The sequence below is a fragment of the Apteryx mantelli genome, chromosome 5 (assembly GCF_036417845.1).
Source record: "Apteryx mantelli isolate bAptMan1 chromosome 5, bAptMan1.hap1, whole genome shotgun sequence".
In the NCBI taxonomy this organism is placed as follows: domain Eukaryota; kingdom Metazoa; phylum Chordata; class Aves; order Apterygiformes; family Apterygidae; genus Apteryx; species Apteryx mantelli.
The window spans coordinates 13321655-13346316 of record NC_089982.1 but is presented as its reverse complement, the minus strand read 5'-3'; the positions used below and the strand labels follow the sequence as shown (position 1 = coordinate 13346316).

Sequence of the window (24662 nt, the reverse complement as noted above, 5' to 3'; positions counted from 1 at the left end):
ACATATTCAAAGTCTCAGGCAGCTTTTGAAGCTCATGTTGTGCTTAATGGTGTGGCAGCTACATTACTAGCTACTTTGAGTTTAAAGCAAGCTCCGTTGTGTCTACGCAAGCTGCAGTCACCACGCGGCAGCCACATCCTACGTCTGCTCTTTCCCATGTTAATGTCGACAGTTCTTTCAGACAGGTTTGTATTTATTTGTATATAGACAGCAGCTCTGAAGCGATTATGTCTCCTTGTTTCCTACATGGAAAGGAGGATTAACTGGCTAAGAACAGAGCTCCTTCACTTGGCATACAGAGAAACTGATAAAAACAAGCGGTGGAGAAAAAGCACCCAAGCGTAACGGGAAACACAATAACGACATTCCTTGGGTGTCCACTAGGAACTGTCCAAGCTTCACTGGAGCTTATTACTGGAAACAGTGGCGAATGCGTATTCATGTAAATCATGATGACCACACCGATGGATAATATTTACTGCAGCTGCCGATTACACAGATAGTGCTTCAACATCCATTTGCAGAGACTCAATAAAGGGAGCACCAAATGCAAGCTTTAATTTTTCATCATTGTATGAACACTCCTATTCCCGCTCTTTGCAAAAGCAGGTGGATTGCGCAGTCAGAAAAACGCGGCAGACCTATGCCTCAGCATGAAATCAAACAGCTCACTAAATCCAAGAGACACTCTCGCTGAAATCTGAGTTTCAAAAGCACCAGCCCACAACTTCAAAGATTAAGCCTAGCAGAAAAGCACTGATGGTGCTGTTAGATGTACTATTTTAGTGCCATTCTTGCCTCACATGAAAAGTTTCTTCTGAAAGATACAGGCAAGCTGTGAGGGCTTGATACTGGCATTAAGTCTTGTAACTGCAATACTTTACTGCATGCTTAGCAATGCTCAAAAATGGAAATGTAGGCTTTCTTGGCTAAAAGGTAAGGAGAATTGCACACAAAAAGCTGCGTTTGATTGTTTGTTTGTTCATTTTCTTTCTTTTTTTTAAATTTCTGTTCAAGATCTTCTCCTTAAAAAGAAAGACTACGATAAGGAAAGTAGCATTAGGGAAACCAATGCTGTCTTTTCTCTTTCATATATGTAAAACAGAATACAGACTTCCACAGGGGTAGCCTTCCAACAGCAAACACATTTGGAGCAAACATTACCCTAGCTTTACGCTCTGTCGCTGTCTACAGTGCCGTAAAAAATTTGAAATGCAGTTAGACTGCAGTTGTTTTGACCTGTTCAGTTTTTGATTTGAGATTGTAGGTGCAGTTCAGTTGCCTAAATATATATTTATCTTTGAGATGTCCTAGGGTATCTGAGTCATACAGGCAGGCTGGCAGATATGAAATAGGACCTACAGCAGACCCACTTGCCTCTTCAAGGACCACATCTAGAAGCCAGCTGGGATACCCTAGCACATATCAAATGGTATTCAACACTTACAATAAAGCAACTGAATCAAGCTCTTTCAGCCTTTAAAATACCTTAATTTATACCTTGACAGTGCATATAAATTCCAAGAGTGCAGTCTGTGATAAGGCAGAAATCTGCCAGAACCTTTGTAAGGAAGGCAGGGTTCTTCCCCTAAAACGCTCTGGACTCGGATGCTACAATCTTGCAGAGCGAGGTGCAGCCACCTCAGGAGGTGCACCAGAGAACCCCCCTTAAAAACTGAAACAACGTGGGAAACTATGATACAGGTGACCTTCAAGGGAAATCTTAAGAATAGTTAATCAAAAAGAATAATTCTTACTGAGGCTTTTATTGTATTATTCATCACATCTTTGTCTTCATGTATTCATTTTTTATTTTTCTTGCTGTGTATGGAATTATGAAAATAGAATAGAGAATTGCATCTCTCTCTCCTCCCTTCAATCTTTATGTACATATATACACACATAGGGTCCATGTTACATTCGAGAAGCTAGTGGAAGTTCTGGATTTCCAGAAGAAATTGAAACTGGTTGAATCATTTTAGTTTTTGTTCAAGCTTATATACTTACGGTTACAGCAAACCCGGGGAATTTGGCCCAAAACTGTCAGAGTTCTAGAATTAGCCACTGAAAACAGCACCAGAACAGAACTTCTCACAGATGAATGAACTCAACATGCCTTGGTCACTCAACCCTATGTAATTTTTTTATTTACAGAAATCACATGAAAAAGCTTGAGGCCTCACACTACCGTCTTTAGCACTGTGTTTCTCAGAGCTCAGTGTCTCTCATCTGAACATAAACAAAAAGCTCCATGAAAGCCCCTTAGTTATAAGTCCCTATTATACATTAATACTGCTTGAAAAATGTCTTTCAGCTTGTGTATACTCATTTCCTTCCCATGTACCTATTTGCAAACTCCTTCAGGAAGGACGGTTATCAGTCTACTCTTTATAGTCAGATAAGGATATAAAGGACAGATATATTTAATTTTCATTTTCCCACAGCTTACCACTCTACGGCTATATTAAAGCCTGTAACATTCTCTTTCACCACTCATATACTGAGGGATTTTCCTCTCCATTCTCTGACTACAGTCTTTCAAACTGAAAACCAAACCCAAATATCCCCACATCTAGAAGTCTCTTCTCAGTGAGGGAAGCAGCTATAAAAAGATCCTTTACTATTCTTGAACCTATCATTAAAAACAGCCAAAGAAGATCTAATTTTATCCCTCTTTTAAAAAAAGTTTGTCTTCTATTTTCTACCACAATTTTGATTTAGCATCAAAATTAAATATCCTTTCAACAATCTCTCATATTGTCTGCCAGACAGCAGTACACATTAGCTATTCTCAATTCTCCCTCACTCTACTACTTTATTAATGTGAACTCAAGGTCTCCTGACCTCTTTCATAATTTCTAATTACCTATAGGCAATATTATAAGGAATGTCCATTAGCATAAAGATTATTTTTGGCAAGATAAGACACATTTTAAGGATATCAATCTTTCTCCTGACTGAAAGTGATATATTTTGCCACCTCTAAGTCTTTCATTAGAACTTTATGAAAATGGTATCCCATTCAAAGAGGTTAGTTCCACTATACTCTATTTTAATTTTATTCCTAGCTATTTTTATTCCACCAAGTTCCAATTTAAGTTGAAGTTTGCCATCATGTATAATGACTGACAGAAATTTAAAAAAGGATAATTTCATCTTTCTCTGTGTTCAGCAACAGTGTTTGGAGTTTGGTCTGTCATGCTGTGAAACTTTCCTGGCTCTGCAATCTGCAAATGTGCTCGTAAGCATCAGAAAACGTCTGTGTCAGCATCAGACAGGAAACATGTTCGCCATTTCAGAAGGCTTTTCATTTGGAAGTGTAAGTAGGACATATGTTCATGAATGCTGGCTCTCCTTGTAGGAAGAAAAGTCTAGTTAGTTGTTTGTTCTAGCTCGTGTATTCTTCAATATCTAAAGGTAAACGTGCATGTGACAAATCTGTGATCATCACTCCCACATACACTGGAAAAATACACAAGCACATTTGTATTATACATTCAAAGGCAACTTCAGAAAAACTCTCTTTTTTGCTCTGCATGTCTGCAAATGGCTTGCACGCTAGCATCTGTTGCCTAATTTGAATGTTACATGGAAATCTCAGAAGGTCAGATCTTGCTGGTGCATTCTCAGCCATGTAGAAGAACAAACGATTTCCTCCTACAAGCTTACTCGACCTACTCAGAAATTGTTCAGGTCTAGTAACTCCCTTGGTGACTGCCCAGTGAAGTCTCCCTTCCTGCCAAATAGGTGTTGAAACTATATATCAAGAGAAGGCAGAGGTCTAGTTTCACCAACTTGCAGTCAGTGCAGGACAGGCACTGTGTAGGAAATAAGATTCCCTCCTTGAAGAACTGTAGTAGTTTGCTTCTCTTGTCTGGTCTTCCCCAGACCAAAGGAAGAGCGAGGCAGGAAATGCGACCACATTTCTTCCTTGGGCTGCTTCTAAGAAGTGCACTTACCAGCTACTCCACAAGTAGATGTGCTGAAAGGCTGACACTACCCCAGCTGATCTTCTGTAGTCTCAGTATTAAGCAGAACCGATTTTATATGAGAGAATGAGAAAGCGCTAGATGAACATCTCTTGGGTTTCTATCTTTTTCAGAGTGAAAAACTAAGGCTACAGGAAGCATTTGCTAGAATTTTTAAACAAAAAGGAGCAGCAGCTAACTAGAATAAATCACCAAGCTCTCACCACCCTGTATATTGTTTCCAAAATAACTGCTTCTGCTCCCTGAAGGCACTTAACAGTGGACATAGTTTAACAGCTGTAAGCACATAGAAGCGTCTACTTACAAATGCCTCTTGGAAGTTTTACACAACTTGTTCATCTCACACACAAACATATTTTATAAAAATCTATCCTCTCCAAGAAAGAAGCTCAGAAGGGATCTCAGGTAATCTCAAAAGCCTTTTGTTCTCTGCATGCTATAATTCTTATTTCCTTCTTTCCAAAGCTGTGTTTGCTTTTTCTTCCCAGGTCTATTTCTTCTTCTAATCAGCATCTGAGAAAACTGCTCTATTAAAAAACTACCCATACAGAAAGACAAAAAAACAACTGAAAATTTTCTGGTGGTGATCAGACACTCACTGAAAAAGATGGATATTAGAAAAAGTGATATGCATGCATACGTGGAGCAAGAGGCCAGTGATACATGGTAGTGGTAATTTTGCTATGAATTAATCACCTCTGGATGGAGCAAATTAAAATGATATCAGTATCTTGCAATGCTCGCAATATGTTCATACATGTTCACAACACCTAGCAGTGTTCACGAAAGGAAGAGGAGGAATGTTTAAATCACAGATGAAAGATGCAGATCAAGACATCACCATCCATTTCTCTGACAGGAGACTTAATGGGCCTTTTGTCCAAAGTGAGACCTAAAATGCAACGGCACACTGGAAGTAAGTGTCAGAGCCACGCAGCCATCGTAACTTTATCTTTGCAGTCATCTAACTTCAGGAATTGATTTGGCTTGAGAAACTCTTAAAACTACATTAAAGCATGACAATAATTATTCTAGTTACTGGTGAAGATTATTTTTGTAAATAGAACTAGCTTGAGCAAATTCGTATTTTAATAGTTCTGTGCTATAATCAATCAAACCAGTCACAGCAACAACAAAGCTTTTTAATTTTCACAGGTAAGGATCTTTTCACGGTCAAGCCCAAAACAGAAAACAATTGTAATGGGCAGACTTTCAAAATAAAACTGATGATTGTTCCCTTCTCCATATGGCTGGATTTCACTGTGAGTAGGCAAAAGAACAGAGTTATAAACAAACTTCTGTGCTGAGAATGAAATAGTATCGCACACAGATATAAAAGGGTCTTAATGCCCATGAAGGCCTTGTATGTGGAAATTCGGTCAAACTGTGGAGATCTGAAACTCCTAGCCTTCCAAATTTGAACCATGTCTTCAGTACTTTTTGGATGTCTGATGGGGTGGGGAGAGAGGGAGAAAATGTTCAGTAGCAGAGCAGCTAAAGGAACGTAACTATAAATTCATAGTCATCGTTTGCTTTTGATCTACTACAGCAGAAGTTAAAGCACCATAATCACTGGTTTAAGTCCACTATTTAATGTTGCTTAAATCCAAGTTGTTTCAAAAACATTCTTTTCTGTACATTCGCCATTATCAGAATAGCTAGGTAGGCATTTGCTTCAGATACAAGAACGGAAGCAGGAGACATTGCCAGTAGAAGAGGCCATAGCGCAGAATCTCAGTTATTTTGTGTGGCGATACAGCTTGGATAGTTGTTTCAGGTGGGCGCTATGGGCCCTTTCAGACGGCCAGAGCCTGAGGAGTGCCACCCGCTGTGTGCTGGCTGTTTTACAGCTTGCAAATTCAAGTTGCCAGATTGGCTTCAGCTTGGTTTCATGAAGGCCTCTACGTCACGCTACAGCTGAGCTGCTATGTGTTGGACTCATGTAGAAAATTGGAAGTCAGGCATCCATGACAAAAACTGCAAAAGTGATTATTTGATTATTTAGGCTGTAAGATCAGTGCATGAAGCAGGCTACTATTTGAAGCTGAGAAGAACAGCAGACTTCAGATTTGTTTTCAGTGGAAATTAAGAGTTGTTCAAATGATTCAACATAAAATCAGATAAATACACAAAATGCTTGAGCTGTCTTAAAAATTAAGCCCTGTTTTCATTAATGTTATTTTAATTTCAGCTGTCTGTCAAGCATGGTGTGAAACTGAACATCGTACTTTGGTACAAGCAGTCACTTTGCTCGTACCCAGTGGTGCACAACATCCTCTCCTCTATCTGCCAATGTTACGAGCTATCGATGTGTTCTGCTGGGCAGAAACTGCTCTAAGTAAAACTCAGCCTTAAAACCTAATATGGGAAGCGAAAAACACATCTTGCTTTAAGTTAACACTCACAATTTCATTACCAAGCAACCCTCAACTTAGAATAAATCCTGTACATTATATAATTATTAGCTTCTCTTCACAATATTTTCTTCTTTGCTCCTTCTACGATATTTTTTCCTTCAAAAAACAGTTGAGTGAACCTGTTACCTTATGGATGATGAACAAGAAGATTTATGAATAATGTCACTGGCTAAAGTGTACTTTTAGAATTCCTACTGTACATTTTCTCCTGTGACATGCACTTCATTTTTACAGGACATTACTATGCAGCTAATCTGACACGAATACTATAGTAAAAGTTTACTACAGTAAAAGATGTTACAAATTACAAAAGCTTTTTACTGTTAGAATTCAGACCATTATTGTAGGATGCCTAATAATCTGCATAAGGGCAGATTTTCAAGGCAGGCTATGTGATTCTTTTGTTTGCAATTGGGTTTCTTGGTTTGTTTTCTTAAGTACCTTGGCACACATGGGGCAGACTTGCACTGCATTCGAGTACTGCAGATTTTGATCACCCAATGGCTCGAGAAAATCTCTTACACATTAATTGCAAATCTGAAGATGAACTGCATAAATTATACATTACATTTTGCCAACATCAGTACATATCTCACTGAAAGCCAGTATTTTACAGTGGGTAATTTGAGAATTTCAGCATACAGCATATGAATACTTCAAGCTATTGCTTTATAACCCATTTGGAAGAACGGTTCTCGCAGACCATTGCCTTCCACCTTTCTGTTGGCATTGGAGTTCACATTCTTATATCAGGAGATAACGTTAAGTATAGATCTTGGGAGGCTAGAATGAGGAACGTTTTAATGCTAGCAGTATTTGGGACAACAGACCAGAGGTTCAACTCTCACAAGATGCAATGTTCCCTTGCCAAAACAAAAAAACAAAAAAAACCCATCACCAAACCTCAAGAAAGCAAAAAAGCTCAGTTACTAGATCTTATTACAAGAGTTCAGAAAATACTTGCTGAAACACATACACCCACAAAACAAAGCAAGACCAGTAGGACAGATGACAAGAAGATCCAGAAACAAGAAATAAAGCATATTTGTCCTCAGAAGCAAGGGAGAAGTTGTTAATCTCTAGTGAAATAGGATTCTTGCAGTACTGGCAAGGTTAGTGTCAGGATGAATTATTTGCTTTAGCAAGTAGCAAGTACAGAAGCAGCCCTGTCAGGGTGCCAGACTAGCTCAAACAACAGGCTTCCAGAGAAGCATTTCTATTGCACGCATTTAGTTCTTAGTTCACCACTTTTCTCCTCTTCCAATTTCTGCACTTTTCCTTTTGCCCAGCTACATTTCAGAGCATGGCAGGAATTTGAAATTTAACATTAAAAACCAAAAGACGGATACATTGAAGGGTTCTTCTGGTGTAATTTACACAGAATGCCTTCTTGAATGACACACATGAATAAAGCTATTAATCATTCCTGGCACTGCATTTCCCAGAAAGAATGTATGAGTGAAAAAAAAAGTTTAGGGCCATGCAGATTTTGATTATTTGGACACACTGAAACAGCTCGAAAGGAATACACATTTTGATTATTTGGACACACTGAAACAGCTCGAAAGGAATACACATTTTCAGATCCCAGGACATTAAAAGGTTCATTTCCATGTCGATTCCATAGCAAATGGAACAAAGATCTAAACTGTAGCCCTGGTACAGACAAAATAAGTGGGCTCTTAAAAGATAAAATTGAGCACAAGAAAATATTCCCTTGAAGATTCACCATACATCTATTTATATCCCAGTCCTGTTTAAAGATCAAATGAGAAGAACGTGAGTAAGTGTTGCCTTTGAAGACCTGGGGTGATTCCGCCACCAAATGACATGGTCAAGGTGCCTTCTCCAGCTCTGACAGAAAGATGCTCCATAAGACTCATACCCTATCAAACTGTCAAAATCTCAACTGTTTTCCAGCACAGTCTGTAGGACTATACTGCATTTTAGCTACCAGTACAGAGTTCTGAAAATCACTTATAAATAGTATCAATTTAAACATTATGCAGAACATATTATTACGTTATTACAATATTATAGGACCAACGTTAATCCAAGTTTGCTGAAGTATACAAAAGAAACTTTGTGTTGACACAGCTTCATTTTTTTTATCTCTTAATGCTGTCAAGATATTAAAAATGTTTCTCTAAGTTCCTCTGCAGTATTCCTACAGAAAAAGATGTAACCCTTTGCCAGGGCAGGAAGCTGCATAATGTCAAAATAATGAGAAGACTATTGTGTATTAATTCTTAACTTTCTGGCCAATTCAGCAGTATGTAATGTAAGTCCCAAAGTGGCTAGAATACAGGGAAAATATCCAAATAATGCTACATAATTAAATTACAAGTAAATCTGGGATACAAATATTAAATGATCATACTTTGATCTACTAAATTGCCCAAGAAGCTGCCACAACATTTAGAATGAGCATGAGGTAAACTGATAGATACTGAAGGTGTGGAAAAATTACCAAATTATATGCATTTATGATAAAGCAACATCCAAATATTGCCTTGTACCAGAAAACTACACTATACAGTAAAATGTAATAGGCAAAACTGCGAGACAAAATATACAAATGAAATCTGCACTGTCAAAACATAATGATAGCTCAATAAAAAAGGCATAACTAAGAATGACATTCATCACAGAGGTCAGAACAAATATACAAAAGTTCACATTCATTGGGAAAGTCAGTCATGAAAGAATAGTCCAATGACAGATGGAATGACGTAGGAAAGGTCAATATCTAAAGAACAGTCTAAGAAATATAGGTTTTAAAAAATATTTTTTAAAGATTTAGAATTATATGACAAGTTCTTAGCATTGCCTGGGTTTTTAGCAGCAAATTCAATACCTCAAAAAAAAAGGATAGAGAAATTTTTTTACCACCATCACTTTAGTTACCGAGAGACAAGAGTGGGCTTGTTTTAGATATATTTGTAAGAACTGTACACATGTGTGCATACACATACACAGACACACATATCTTCATAATTAATTTGATTATTATAAAAGTGTCTACATAATATACAGCTATACATTTGCATTTTACCCACAGAAACATACACACACACACACACAGTCACGAAGAAAAAAGGCAGGCCAGCATCACCATTTGTGTTCAAATTATAATTGCAACCACATACAAACTGAAACTACGAATACAAATTCATTTTGATGTCACTGTATTATTCATTTAGGGAGTTATCCAAAGCTCTCTAACACCAATACACAGCTTTCCATTACTTCAATGAGTTCTCAATGAGATCTTTAATGAAAAAGAGAATTAGCCAATTTATACTTACGAGAGTTGACCAGTTTTACAAAGGTCAATGCGATTAACAGTATTTTCATTCTGGCTTATCTTAGATTTTACCTTGAACATTCAGCTTGAATAAGCTAAAGCAGCTAGCTTTCTGTTTAAATGTCAAAGTAGCCTACCCAGAACGAATACAAAGTTCTTCCTGCTGATGGAGCAAATCAGGAAAGGTCCCACATGAATAATACCAAATAATTAACAACTCTGATTTGTTTAGATTTTACCCGATGAATTTAATAAATCTTTTATCTATAATACAGTTAGACACACTAAGCATTCTCTTTCTACATACACCATGCTAGTCTGATTCTGAAAGCGTTCGCTGTTCCTTAGCACCGTGCATAAGCGATTGTGAAAATCGGACAGGCTAGGAGTACAGGGTTAAGAAATCATCTGATCCAGTGCTGCATCATGAGCTAAAGGTAGAGAAGATGGAAAGGAAGACAGCTAGGTCTCCTAACCTCCCAGGGTTTGAGCACTGAAGAGAGGGAGAAATATTCGTGCTTATAGCAAAAGGCTCACACAAAAAATGCTTGCTTTCCCTGTGCATTGACAAGAGCTTAATAGTAGCAGAGGTCTTATGCAGATGACTAGGTCTTGGATAGCTGTACACTGGAGATTCAAACATTCATTTCATCCCTGAGCTAAATTCATAATATAGTTCAAACCCAAAGTGAAGAGCAGTTTTAGAAGAGAATTTGCATGGAGTGGCAAGCAGTAGAAACCTGATCCTCAGTTTTCCACAGTGACATTTTACAGCTGTGACCTGAGAGCCACACCTGTTTTCTTCATACTCAAAACGGGCAATAGTTTCACCAAAAGGAATAGCAAAAAGAGACCCATTTAAGGGGAAGAAAAATCCTAGGATATAAGTGATTGTGGCTTAGCCATTCATTCTAGTTATCTCTATCCTGCTTAAAAGAGATAAGAAAAGCAGTTGTCATCAAACTGCATCCTTGTTTAGCTGTTTTTTGATATGCTCAGTTTCTACTGAGGCAATGTCAGCTATTTCTGAGCATATCTTTGCTCTTAGATGAATTATCTTCATACAGATTTGATATGAGAACTGCTGATAAAAAGAAGAATCCTGTCTTTTAGGCTTATATATGAGGAGAATGCTTTCACCTGACAACTTCCCAAATATTTTTATTGAGTCCAGGAAAGAAAACAGATGAAGTTCAGTTTATATTTAAAGTTTCTGTTTCTATTTAAAAAATAATTGCAGGTGTGAGCTAACTTTGCATTATTCATTGATAAGCTCTTAATCACACAGATGATCAATGTTTCTATAAGGGGAACTCAGAGTGAACACGAAAAACTAAGTGAAAGGGAAGATGAAGAGAGTAGCTTTCTGAAAAGGTTCCAAGTACCAGCTGGATTAAAGGGACCTCTGCTTTCTCACATCCAGCTGAGGCTCTGACTGCAGGCAGAGAACTGCTGTATTTATAATAGCAAAATATATAAAGCAGAGAAATACAGAATACTGGACATATGCAGTATTTCTTCTATATACACCACATGTTCATAAAAACTACATGTTCCTACCAAAACCAGCTCTGGACAATTACAAAAACAGGTGTCGAAAACGTCCCAGATGTGTGACTCCTAGTGCAAAGGGGAGGATTTCTTTTTTGTCACTGGGAACCATCATTTTACCCTTCAAACAAATCACTTGATCTTCATGAATTAAAGGAGAGCCAGATTGCACAGAATCAAAGCATTATTTTGGCCAAATTCCTGAATTTATATAAGCGTGGCATCGCTACAGTTTTTGTGTCTTTTCTTTCTTCCACTACGAAAATGATCAGCACTATACTGATAATCTGGGCTACAAGCCATTCAGTGAATCTTTTCCCAAAGTAATGGTATGCACTGTGCACAGGAAACATTAAATACATCTGCAGCACAGAGCTATGCCAAGATCCATGTTATGAACTGTGAGAATCTCCCTTGTGATTACACTAGGGCTTATTCCATAAATTCTGGCTGAAGAAAGATAAGGGACAATTAATTAAGAGATTAAAGCTAGATTTTGCCAAAGCATCTATATGCTCATATACAAACACAAATATTTAAATGTGTAAGTACATGCTCAGCTGACCCTCCACTCTCTGAAAACTAGACCTACACTTTTACCTAACACATTTCCATTCGTCTTGTACATCCTGTACGGCAACAGTTGCATATAGTCAGTTTTACTGCTTTGTCTATACAACCAGTCATTTTTCTGAGGTCTCTGAAACCCATCATGATGGGAAAAAAAACCCTCTTAAAATGGCAGAAATATACAATTGTGAAATTTTGAACTGGCAAACTATTTAAATTAGGATAATTCTTGTTTTTAATCTACTGGACTTCAAGTTAAAGGCACTATCTGTAAGTCTCAGACTATATCCTTCTTTATAAATTGCAAAACTGTTTGACAGGTTGGTATTTTAATAACTACAATCCCGGTGAATTGGTAGGAAATCCAATTACAGTGCATCTTGGGTGCTGCACACTCATCTTCATCCCACTCCTATTTTCATTTCCTTTTTGTTAAAAGAACTGGATAACTCACAGGGAACCTTGTTAGATCTGGCATTATGATTCGCTTTCTTATCAGAAGCTCTTCCATCTACCACCTGTACTGCACCATTTAGCTCAAAATCGCTCACAAGCTCTTTCTAACAATTGAGTACAATCAATTCCTTCGGCAGACTTCCATGCACCTTCTGAATTCCTTTCACTGCCTGCTCGTTATTTTGCAATGCACTTTTCAGTATTTGCAGACTTACCAGAAAAGGTAATTGGTGTGATCAGCTCCATTGCCGAGGAGGGTCAGGGGGGATTTAGCTGACTGACCTGCAGGAATTGATCAAATCCATGAAAGTACTAAACGGGGAAAATGGTTTCGTTTTTGTCGCTTTTATAATTTTATGGTCTTCGGCCACAAGTTAATCACAGACAATTGCACAGAACTGCTGATGTTGGGCCATTATATATTAATGGCGCTGCTATTTTTAATGCTTCTCAGCAAGGTGCTGTTAAGACTTGCCTGCTGAGGAGGCTGGGGCAGCATGCTAGGCAAATCTGCAGATCTGCAGCACACTGCAATGTCATATGAAAATGTTTCATTCAGGGAACCCTAGCAGAAGTTTAATGTCAAAACACAAGGAAGAAACTAATCAAATGCCAGCTGAATACATGGAGAAGGTACATACACCAATATGATCTCTACATGTAGGAGGACAAGCTGTTTCATGGTGAATCTGGCTTCAATACGACTGCAGGACACAGATGTAGCAAGTCTACAGAGATTAAGCCACTAGGTCAGTGGTGGAACAAATGGAACAAAAAGAGGGGAGAGAAATAGTCTCCCTTTATTTTTCAGTATTAAATATTAAGTGTATTCATTTGGGACAGATAATCTCAAAGTGTAGCTCAAAAAAGCTTTGAATGTGACCTGCAAAAGGACGTGGTGGTGGGCACAGGCAACCACATAACTGAGGTCGATCATTTCAGAGCAGCTTCTCACTGAGCTGAGATTAGTGTGATTATGCAAACACCAAGAGCAGCAGAGCTGTATGCCAATCACAGCTTGTAACCTCACACTCATTAGGTACTCAGGGAGTGTTAGCAGATGTGCACACCTTCAGGAGCACCTGCTGTTAAGTGTGAAGATACATGCATCTCTCTCTTTTTTCTTTACCCTTCACCTAAAAACGGTGAAAAAAAAGGGATTTCTTGTACTTTGAGCATGTCTAACCAAATAACAAATGCTGGTTTTCCTTGTTACTATTAAATAACTTTTAATGGATTATCTTAGAATAAAACACCTGTGCTGCCGAAGAGACCATCTGATTACAGTCACAAACTCCTAATATTATCAGTTACCCTGAGAGGAGCTACTAGAAAACACACATAAACAGTGCCAGTGGAGTGTTCTGCTTTTTCTTTGCAAGCAGCTGAGCAAAGGTGTACCAATGCGTATTTCCAAGTGAAAAAGTGATTTTAGGATAAAGTTAAATCCTATTACTAAATCTAGTACCTTTTTTATTAGTTATTTAAATTTATGGGTATATGCAGTGTCAACCCACCATGAAATGAAGGAATTACCAATTTCCAGCATGAATTACTTGATAAAACGGACTGCATTAAATACAGAGCTGTTGAATAAATCAGTAATGCTACACTGGCTAATTACAAAGTTACTTAAAAAGAAGAAAAACCTGCAGTATTTTACAGTGTATTAAACTTGCAATTGCTTCTTAAGTGGCTAACAGACAAATGTTAGTAAACTCAATACATTTCACAGTGGACCGCAGGAAATCCTTTAATGTCTTTAAAAAACATAGTTTAAAGTTATTGAATAGTTAAACTATTCAATATTGCTTCGTAATCAGGCTGCAAAATATTGCAAATGACACTTAGCTTTCTTTTAGTGCTTTCTATCAGTACATTGCAAGTACAGCATAAAAGATGACTCTATAATTATGCTCATTTTACTGATGAGGTGAAAGATGCATGGGGAGAAGTACTGTAGCCAGTGTCATTCAACAGGCTAATTGTGGAGCAAGTGGTCTGACTCTGTCCCCTAAGTCTCAAGCAACTATCATGGCCAGTCTCACAGTGATTTTGAGAAAATTTTCCAAGGTTCTCATTTTTTCTAACTCAATCTAAAAGCACTGTTTTGGAAACATTGAATTTTAATAGCAGTCACAGACAGCTGCGATTTCTCTCAGTAAAATAAATGATTAATTAGTAAAACACAGTATGTAATATATGTCCAGAGTGACTTATTCCTATTGCTATTTGTAGCAATTAGCTTAAATTTCTAAAGCTCTACAGCCTGCATGGTGTTTTGCAGGGTTGCAAAAGAAGCACGGGTACCACACTGAATAATTTATGCTCCAAATTACATAAACACATAGACAGCATATCTTAATTTGCTAGATTACCAGCTAGTAAGATCACTTTCAATAGGCTCATAAAAATATCTAAAAGCAGGAGAATTATCCAGTAGATAATATATATGCTTCATAAAGAATACAGGGAAAATGTGACCTGTGGAAAAAAGTCTAAAAGTAGGCAAGAGTTTCTTTATACTGGTACACTCTGCTTCAGCCCAAAATAACCAACAAGTCCTACTCCTACACTTGGAACAACAACCCCTTACCAATGACTAAATGGATTCTTTCCCAAATAGCTGTATTCTTTCTGTATGTTTATTTCAGCATAAAACCCCTCTCTTCCCAGGCACAAACCTGAAATATTTGTCCTCGCATGTATCTGCCTGAAATGTTCTACCAACGGTTTCAATAAAGGCAAAGCCCTTAAATGTTCTCTCAATTAGCCAGCCTTCAAATATTGTCTCAATTAGCTATAACTCAAACCATAAAGAAGTTATTAGAGAGAAATCATTTCAATCCCATCTGGAAGAGCACAGAAAGTCTATATATTGTTTGGGAAAGAGGCATTATATATTCATTATTGTTGACAGCAATAAATGAGCAAGAAGCTACATTTTGATTTTTTAGAGGCTTTTGATGCTCACTGATCATATGCAACCAATTAGTGGCCAGAAATGTAATAAAACGTAGAAAGTACACGGAGGAGAAAAGATAATGACACAGACTCTGATTTGGAGGACCAGTTCAGAATGCAGATACCCATCTCAAACTGGAAGATAAGGACTCCATTTCTGAGGGCAGGATTTTTATCCATCCAACTCCCCATCCTTCTTTTCTGCTTTTTCGTATGAGGGTCAGCTAGTTATTACTGAACAAAGGTCAACACCAACTAGACCTTGAGAAACAAATGGTTCAATAAACAGCACTGTGGTGGAGAAAAGGGAGATCAAGAGCTACTTGTAAATCCCAGAAAGGCTACGAAACAGCCTATAATGTCTCATATTCTGAAATGGCTTTTATCAAGCTGCCTGTGCCGATCATCTCCGGCAATGTTTTTTCACTAAACTAACTTTGCCGGCCACAAGTCTCAGTTAGTCCATTTATGGCAGACCCGTCTGTCAGCAAGGGAACATCCATGAGAAAAAGCTGCCAGAGGGGATTCAGAAACACTTTCTGGGCCAGTTTCTGTGGGATCCCGGAGTTTCCTCATGCGCTAGGGTCCTCCAGATGATCTTCAGCTTTGTTCACTGAGCTTCTCAAAGCATTTGGGGACATCCTGCTTTATGAGACTTACATGGCTGAACTTACAAAGAATTATTAGCAGACATTTTCAATGCTTTTTCACTAAAAGTGAAATGGTAATTAATTCTTGTAATTGAATGAACATTCATTAGACTTCTACTAAATATATTACCTAATAACATTCTCAGTCTTGCCAGTTACTGCCATGTCTTCAATTTCCCTTTGCATGATAAGACTAATAAGCTAAACTCACAGCCTTATAAGCCCACGGCTCAGTATTGCATATATTATATGTAGTTTTTCCATATAAATTCTTCAATCACAAGCAATGCAACAAAAAATAGCATATTGTTCTAGCAGGTATTACATTTTGCCAGATCATAATTAAATTGTTTCTTAGACGTGGCACTTAGTGCTTAAGAAGAATCATTATATTGAATAACAGGGCTAATATTTTAACTCAATTAATATGTTATTGTTCAATAAAGAGGTATACACTACTGTAATTTCTTTTTCTATGGATAACATCAGCTATAAAACAGAAATACTGCAGCTTTTTCCTGATAATTCATGTGTAGATTTTTTTCCCATGTAGATTGCATGCTTTATATATTTTTTAAAGTGGATTAAAGTATGTGACATACTATTATTCTTCAGAACAAATATATTTATTTTATATTGTATTAGGCATAAAATATTTCACTTCTATACCATGTAAACCTGACAGAGACTATGTCTGAGTAGGCCTAAATGTGCATGAGAATTCCATGGCAAGGAAAGAATTTTTCTTTTACGTCTTTTAATTCTATACTGTTGTGAGTTTGATTTATAACACTGGTTGGGGCAGAAGTTTTTGGATGAAGAAATTACATCTAGTTACAATAAAAGTATGGTACCTTTTCCATGGAAACTGCCTACCAAATATGCTCAGATGACTTATTTGTCACATTCTTCTACTCAATATTTCAATTTGATTGAATTATATTTTTCCGGAATCTTTCACTAATAATTTAGAAGTGACATAAATGTACAAATGTCTGTATTTCTGAAGATAATCAAGTTGTGTAATTCCAGTATCAATTCGTAATATATTGCAAGGTCATTTTTTCTTTGGTTGTTCACACTGTTAAACTGGGATCCTAATGTTCTTTGCAATCGTATTCCATTCTTGGCTTATTTCCTACATATTTTAATGTGTTTTAAAGATGTTTGTAAGTATTTTATTTTATTGTTACTATTCTTTTAATCTGTTGCAGTTATACCATGGATGATACCCACCGTATAATGGACAGGGTTTTTTTACTCTTTATGGAGATACGAAGACTGTGTAGTTTAAAAACGACCTTGAAAAATTATTTTTTGTTTTAAGAATTAGTGTTTGAATTTATATCAGTGTAACTGGAGTGTATTACATATCAAATAGCTATTTCTCATGTAGGGTTGCTAAAAAGTATACTCCATGTTCCATACCTTTTCTGTCACTGACACTATACAAGTCACTGATTAAACAAACAAAAAAAGATCTTAAAGGTGATGGAAAAACTAGGAGGTAAATCACAGCACATACACACCATATATAATATCCAACTGTAGCATTAGAAAAGACCATTTTTATTTCATGAGACAGGCAAGACAATCAGAAAAGAAAAAGAGCAGAATTACACTGTGTTACAGTCAGATGGGGAGTTGGAAGTTCCATGGTACAAAGAACGGAGTAAAAAGGAGAAGGAATGAGTAAGAAGAAAAATGGATACAAGTTACCTAAGGAGGATTTAGTAACTGGCTCACATGAACTATCTTGTGTTCTTTTCATATAGATCACCTGGTGAATGCTTGTAGACGTGATGTACTATAGACTACGGCATATCTCTATATAGAAAATCACAGTAGATCCATACCCACAGGTAGTGGAATTTGGTAAGTTAAAAATAAAATTCTCATCCTTACCTTTAGAGTGAGAAACACCTTTTTGAGCAAAACAGAAGTAGTCAAACTAGAAGCAAGCTATCAATGGTACCAGCTGAAGCACAATTTATATGCCATGCGATATTATAATTTTTATTATTTATTTGCATTTACAATAGGGTTATAAATCCTGCACAATAAACAAGAACCCTTAAAGTCACTCTACTCCCTGATACTATATAAGCTCAAAGTTATGGAGAATTAATTATTTCAGTTCTGGATTCAGCAAAACAGAAGGTCATAAGGAAGTTCAACAGCTTAAAGCCTCTAGTGACTGAAGGAGACCGGAAGGCATGGGGCTGACCATCTGGCAAAAACATGCTATTGAGGAGGACTAATGGATAACTATCACAGTTAAACCTTTAATAAATCTTCTAGATAGGACAACAATTGGTTGACTCAGATACAGATGGTCAAGGAGTGACCAAAAAATGTTGCCAACGTCTTATTTTGGTGTTTAACTGTCTCAGTTAAATGAATAGCACTTCATCATAGTATGGAGTTGCAAAAAGGAAATTCTGATCAGATATTACAGAAACAAGTTTACAATGATACAGTCAAATATTGGAACAGGCTGCTCAAAGAGGCTGTGGAATTCCCATTAAGGTACCAAGACCTTAACTGGACGAGGCCCTCAGCAACCTGTTCTAACCTGGCCTTGCTTGAGCAGAGCGTTGGACCTCCAGAGAGTCCTCAGAACCTGAACTATTCTGTATTTCCAGGAACTGTACAACCAAAACAGCAAAAAAAGATCCTTCTTGTAGATCTCAAAGAACATCATTCTGTGGTACACTGACACAAAAATGAAAGCTTGTCATAAATTAATCTGTGTCATAGCACCACAGTTGGACAATGACAGAAAATACCAGTAATAATTTGGTTTCTTCTAAAATTCTAAAGGAAACTTAATGCAAAATAAAATTTTCAATATACTTCCACAGTTCATGAGGGAGGCTGGAGAATACAGCAGGAGTGAACAAGTCAGCATTCTCAAAATTGTTAGAATGGCCTGAGAAATCTAATTTCATCTGTCATTTATGAAACCTAAGCTAGTAACCTTTAACATTAATACTTCTAAAATACTCAGAAGAGCATTTTCTTTCCTTGTGCAACTCTCCTCTGAATTAATTGCATATAACCTCCTATTCAACAGCAAATGCAGAGAGAAAACTGAAAATCTCTAACATAGGAGAGGCAAACAATAGAACAATTTATTTTAATCTAAAGCAGCCCACCCATTCCATCCCCCCACCTTTTTGGTTAAGGCTTAAGAGGATTTTACTTCTCTGCACAGAGAGATGGCAGTATCAGTTAAATTCTGGTATCGTTATAAGCTTTCTGAACTTTACCACACTGAGGCACTATTTATCACTATAGGTTGAAGATATAAAATACAATCTAGAAATAGACTTACACCAAATAGAACAATGAATAACAAAATAAAATAATGAACAAGATGTTCTGCTCCAATCTGATTCATAGCATGTCCCCCTTCCTTTTACACCAGTGGTCACTTGGAGTAGAACTTCTTAAGTTGTTGCAGGGTTTCAGACACTCAAAAGAAATACTTCTGTACCAATTCCATATATTGAAGACATATTAAAAGACATCAAGTCCATAATATTTTTCTGACCCCCTTCTGCTGCTTAGCTCAATAATCCTGCAAGCTATTAATTTAATTTAATAAATGAGTGATTACCTCCTGAAGAACCCTCTTCATTTTCAGCAGCAATGTCTTTACAGCTGTGCAGTCCTGCAACATCAGTCTGAAGGGCAAAGATTCAATGCCTCCCCCTTCTTCCAGACCAGTAAAAGGCCACTCCACCGACGGGCTGCCAGCCAGCTGGCTGACACGAGGGTACCTGGCTTCTCCTTGGTCCACCTCCTTTGATAACTTCAGGGATAGGTTCCTTACAAGAGAAAACAGAAAGATCAACGTTGAAATATGAAAAGGAAAAAGAACCAATGATTTTCAGCTTTTACTTCTGAGTTTAAAGAGGCATTACACATTCACTTTTTGAGACTGCTATCATGAATGGCCCTTATAATGTACATATAACCATATGGTCTTAGCAATAAAATGTGCATTTAGAAAGTGTCATTTTCTAAAGGATTTGAAACCAAGCTCTCTCCCATGCCCTTCAGAAGAAAGCCATTTTCTTAAAACGAAATACCCTATGGGCCCGACTGCTATGGGTATATTCTGCCTGAGTTCTGCTTTATGAGAAAATCAGTAATTGCGCAATCTGCATGCACTTTCAAAAGCTTAATCATGTTCTTCCATATGCTTTGACTCAGAAACTCAGAAAGAAAGAAAAAACAACAAAGAAAATATTCCCTTCTGGACTGGCCTAATGACCATGTTATTCTATAAGCTGGAATTTGAAATTTAATTAATCTTTACTCACCCTTAAGTTTAGTTACCATTGAAGCTATTTAAGCAGAACATGACATGAAACAAGATTAGGTTTTGGCTGAGAACCCATTAAAGACAATGGAAAGATCCTGACAAATCTTGATGGTCTTTGGAGGTAAAGGAATACCATTATTATGCTTTTTGCACCTGAAATCCTGTTCTACAGACATACTATCTTCCATTATTATCAGAGCAAGACATCTATAAGAAAGACTAATATACTGGAGCAAGGCTAATAAGAACGTTATGGGGCTGGAGCACATGACATATGAGGAGAGCCTCAGAGAGTTGGGTTTGTTCAGTTTTCAGAAGAGAAGGCAGAAGGGATCTCATTGCTGTCTACAGCAATGTCTACAGTGGGAGGGTACAGAGGAGGTGGAGCCAGACTCTTCTCAGGGGTGCACAGCAACAGGACAAGAGACAACAGACACAAGCTACGATACAAAAAATTGAGACTAGCATAATAGGATTACAGACTTGATATAAGGATTTTTTTTTCTTTTTTACCATGAGGGAGGCCAAACACAGGAACAGGGGCCCAGAGAAATGCAGGACCTCCATCTGTGGAGATATTCACAACACAGCTGGACAAGGTCCTGAGCAAACTGCTCTAATTGAACCTGCTCCAAGCAGGAGCTTATAGCAGAGACCTGCACAGGTCCCTTCTCAACTGCATGGTTCTGTGGTCTAGAGGACTGTAAAAACTCAGCCAAAAGATTAATAATGGGGGACAATTTAAAAGTAGACAACTTGACATCTTGGTGGAACAGAAAATAAGTAAAAACACTACGGATATTTCTGGCATGAAAAGCATTCAAAACTTTCATGTTGCACCTATTTTCTCTTTGACCAGTGGGAGAAAGGACAAATGCTGAATGAAGAATAAATCTCAGAATGTGGTTGCACTGTGTAATAATGGCATATTAATTATTGCTAAATTACAAAAGGATTGTAACAGCAATGCATATGACACCCATATTCATACTAATTTAATTCACTATAATTAAAGATGTTAGCATAGGTGGTGAAGAAAATTAATATTATTCATTTAATGTATAGTTCAAATTTTCTGTTCCATTTGAAATTTCATGCAACACAAAACTTTGAATCTGAATTTTAAGTATTGCCATCTTTTGAAAGAACAAAGGATGTTTTTCCACGTGCATTTTACTTTAAAGTTAACCTTGGTTCTATAAGAACCATGTGCATAAACAGGATTAATAAGATTTTTTAAGACAAAAAATTCCTAGTGCCATACAAATAAATGGTAAATGAGACTACTAGAATTATCTTATATGGATGGATCCTTTTTATACGTCACAAACTATGTAATGTGCAGTATGGACAATGCATTAGATCAAGGAATGCACTAAAACAGATCACTGATCTGGACAGATGATCATAATGGACAACAGAAAGAGAATTTTCTAATCCAGGCTTTTGAAAAGTTTTAGTGAAGAATTAAATTAATCTGTTTTTAATTTTTTAAATACACTGAAACAACTTTGTGAATGGAATATTTTGTGTCCTTTAAAATGTAATCTGAGGTGGATGGTAAAAGTGCATGAGCCTGAAGGACGTTAAGTTATTGCTGGTTCATGGCCTTTTTTAAAGCAGCAGGTATAAATCACGCAGAGGAAAAAAACAGCCCTTAACAGAAGTTTTGTAACATAAGCCACTTTTAAGGGTTTATTAAAAAAGCCATATTCAAACTATGGGAATCTATACTTCAGTAAGATTTATGTAGCCAAAATACATTATTTAACTTGAGTAAGGCAAAACAGAACTAGGTCTCTCTCTTTCCTGCCTGATGCCTGCAGGCTGGGAGATAAAATATTGCTTAGAATGTTCCCCATCTTCACATTGCGAGTGCCAGCAGAAGTTGCATCTTCCTCATGCTCCTGAAGAGATGTCTTGTGTGGATAACATCCTGACACCGAGAAATAACCCACTGAGATGTAACACCTCCTGGAAGGAGTCTTTCACAGTGCATTTTTTCAGGGAGAAGAACCTGGCATCAACAGCAATAGCCTGCTGCCCTTCTGACTAGAGAAACCATCAGTACACTTGGAGAACCATCATCCTCTGCTAGATGGAACAGATGTAGTATTTATGTATGAACTATAAATGCACTGAAAATTCAGCAAATCTTGATTTCAGTTGAAGGAAATACTTTCAATGACTTCAGTGAGTTTTACATTGACATCACACTGCTGAACACACGAAATTATTGTCTTTATAAATACAGAATCTTATACTAAGGTATGAAAAGAACCATAATACATCAAAACTCACAGTCATAAAGAGTTAAAAATCTAACTTGGTTGCTACTAGATAAACTAATGTCTACTTACAGTTGGCATACATGAGTGCATAGATCATATGGTATCTCTGAAGTATCTGAATAGAATATAACTGATCTATGACAGAAAAATTCTTCACTATTTGATACAACTGCTTCTACTTGCTGCAGGAAAAAGCTAATTTGAAATTCATTCCACAACTGATTTTTCATCAATTTATCATTAACAATGTCTAGATTGTCTATTATGGTATTATTATGGTAAACCACTGCAATTCATTTCAAAGCAGCAGTAAGGATTTAGCAGAAGAAAAGTTCTTACTAAAATTACGAGTTTTCCCTTACTAATAGAACATCTCTTTGCCTTTGAATTTGGAGAAGGAGCAAGTTCCTTGACCATCAGCGGCAGGAGCCGCTTACAGATGGTCAACCCCCTCTACCTTCCAAAGAAGTATTTACTGTAATCAAAACATTTCACAGGCATGTGTTAACTGTGACAAACTTTCTGAATTGTGGATGAAAAACCTCAAAAGGTCTATTTTAATGATTGAAGACAAGGTACTTCATTTAAATGACAATACTAATTCCTTAATATTATCAAAATAAAACATTTCAAAAAAGCAATTTAGTCTCATTTGAATATATGGCTCCTATCTGAGCTCTAAATTTGTCTGTCATATGCACACACTTAGGCTATGTCCATACTACTTACTTAAACCATTCCAGAATATCTTCCTCAGAGCTGAAAGTCAACAGTACTGTTAGTGTTAGGGTGATTCCTGAAATGGCTTGATCCATCCCAACTATCACTCTTTCAAATGATTTCCAGGCAAGGTTTGGTTGTCAGCACAGGAGGTTTGGATGTGGCCACTCCATTCTGGAGGTAAGAGTTAGTGGTGCGGATGGAGCCATTTCATGCTATTTGGGCCAGTGCTGAAGAACAATCCCACGCGCATTTGCTAGTGTAGTTGTCACCTCAGATTCCTGATCCCAGCTGCAGGACTCCTCACGCTGAAGGCTTGAAACCCAGCTAGACTAGTAGGCCAGAGAAGAGGCAGCCTGTTCTGGCAAGCCTTGGTATGAACTGTGGATGCAGTGGCAAATCACAGCTGAGATCAGTGGGTAGGAAGCTGCTCTTCATGTCTTCCCAGGTGTTAGACTTCACTTTTCAGACAACACATGAGACAACCTCCATGAATAGTCCCTTCATCGTTCCATTCCTTGGCGTGGCTCTCACCAGTCTCCCCATTCTGCCAGCTGTGTGTAATCTAGCCATCAGGCGGATCATTTTGTCAAGAGCTGAGGCATAACAATCATGCCCTACTAGATAACTTCAAAAGCAAACTCTCTGTGTATGTTAAAAAATTCTACCTGCAAATGCAAAGAGCAGCATTTGAAACCTATGATTCCGGTATTTCATTTGATGAACACCAGGCAAAGTCTGACAGAAGGTACACTTAAAACTGCCCGCTCCTCTAGATCAGTGTCATAGGATCATGGGATATTCAGGTTGGAAGGGACTTCAGGTGGTCACCTAGTCCAAACTCCTGCTCAAAGCAGGGTCAACCTAAAACCTGTGCCTACAGCTGCGTATTACATCTAAGCGATTTGCAAATGGTAAATGAGAAAAGTAAACAATGTCAGCAGAGCTAATGTCATCATGAGGTCTGAAAATTTACAGAAAATTTGTTACAAATTTCTAAATGTAGAAAAGTGTGAAAACCTGTGCAATTTGATGGTACTTTGGGCCTATTGGCTTTTTTCTATTTTATCTGGACACATCTGCTAAATATCATAAATATATTTCCTCATTTCAAGCTACAATATCCACATTCAGCAAAGTGATAATGCCACTAAGGCAAAGTAGCTCTATTTCAAAAGCAAATTTTATTGAAATAGTGAGATCGCATAAAAATTACCAGAGAAGCTTAGCATTTTTAATAGCCTCCATAAATCCAGTGCAACTGCATGTTAAATAACTGAGGAAGAGACACAATTGTGCAGCTCCTGTCAAAGCTTCTTTCACATACAAAACTAAAACAAGAACAAATTTCTTATTCCAAAGCATCTTTAAAGGGTTCTACTGTAAGAGAAAAACCCAAAGATTTACAACTTGA

General features: G+C 37.3%; 1 protein-coding gene across 5 annotated transcripts in view; it reads right to left on the bottom strand.

Annotated features, from left to right (window-relative positions):
- Positions 1 to 24662, bottom strand: part of CCSER1 (coiled-coil serine rich protein 1) — a 724845-nt gene that overhangs the window by 423805 nt on the left and 276378 nt on the right. For all 5 annotated transcript variants that reach the window (XM_067297075.1, XM_067297076.1, XM_067297077.1 and 2 more), the window contains exon 6: positions 19527 to 19737. In XM_067297075.1, coding sequence (XP_067153176.1) covers positions 19527 to 19737 — 211 coding nt within the window. The remainder of the gene's footprint in view (positions 1 to 19526; positions 19738 to 24662) is intronic.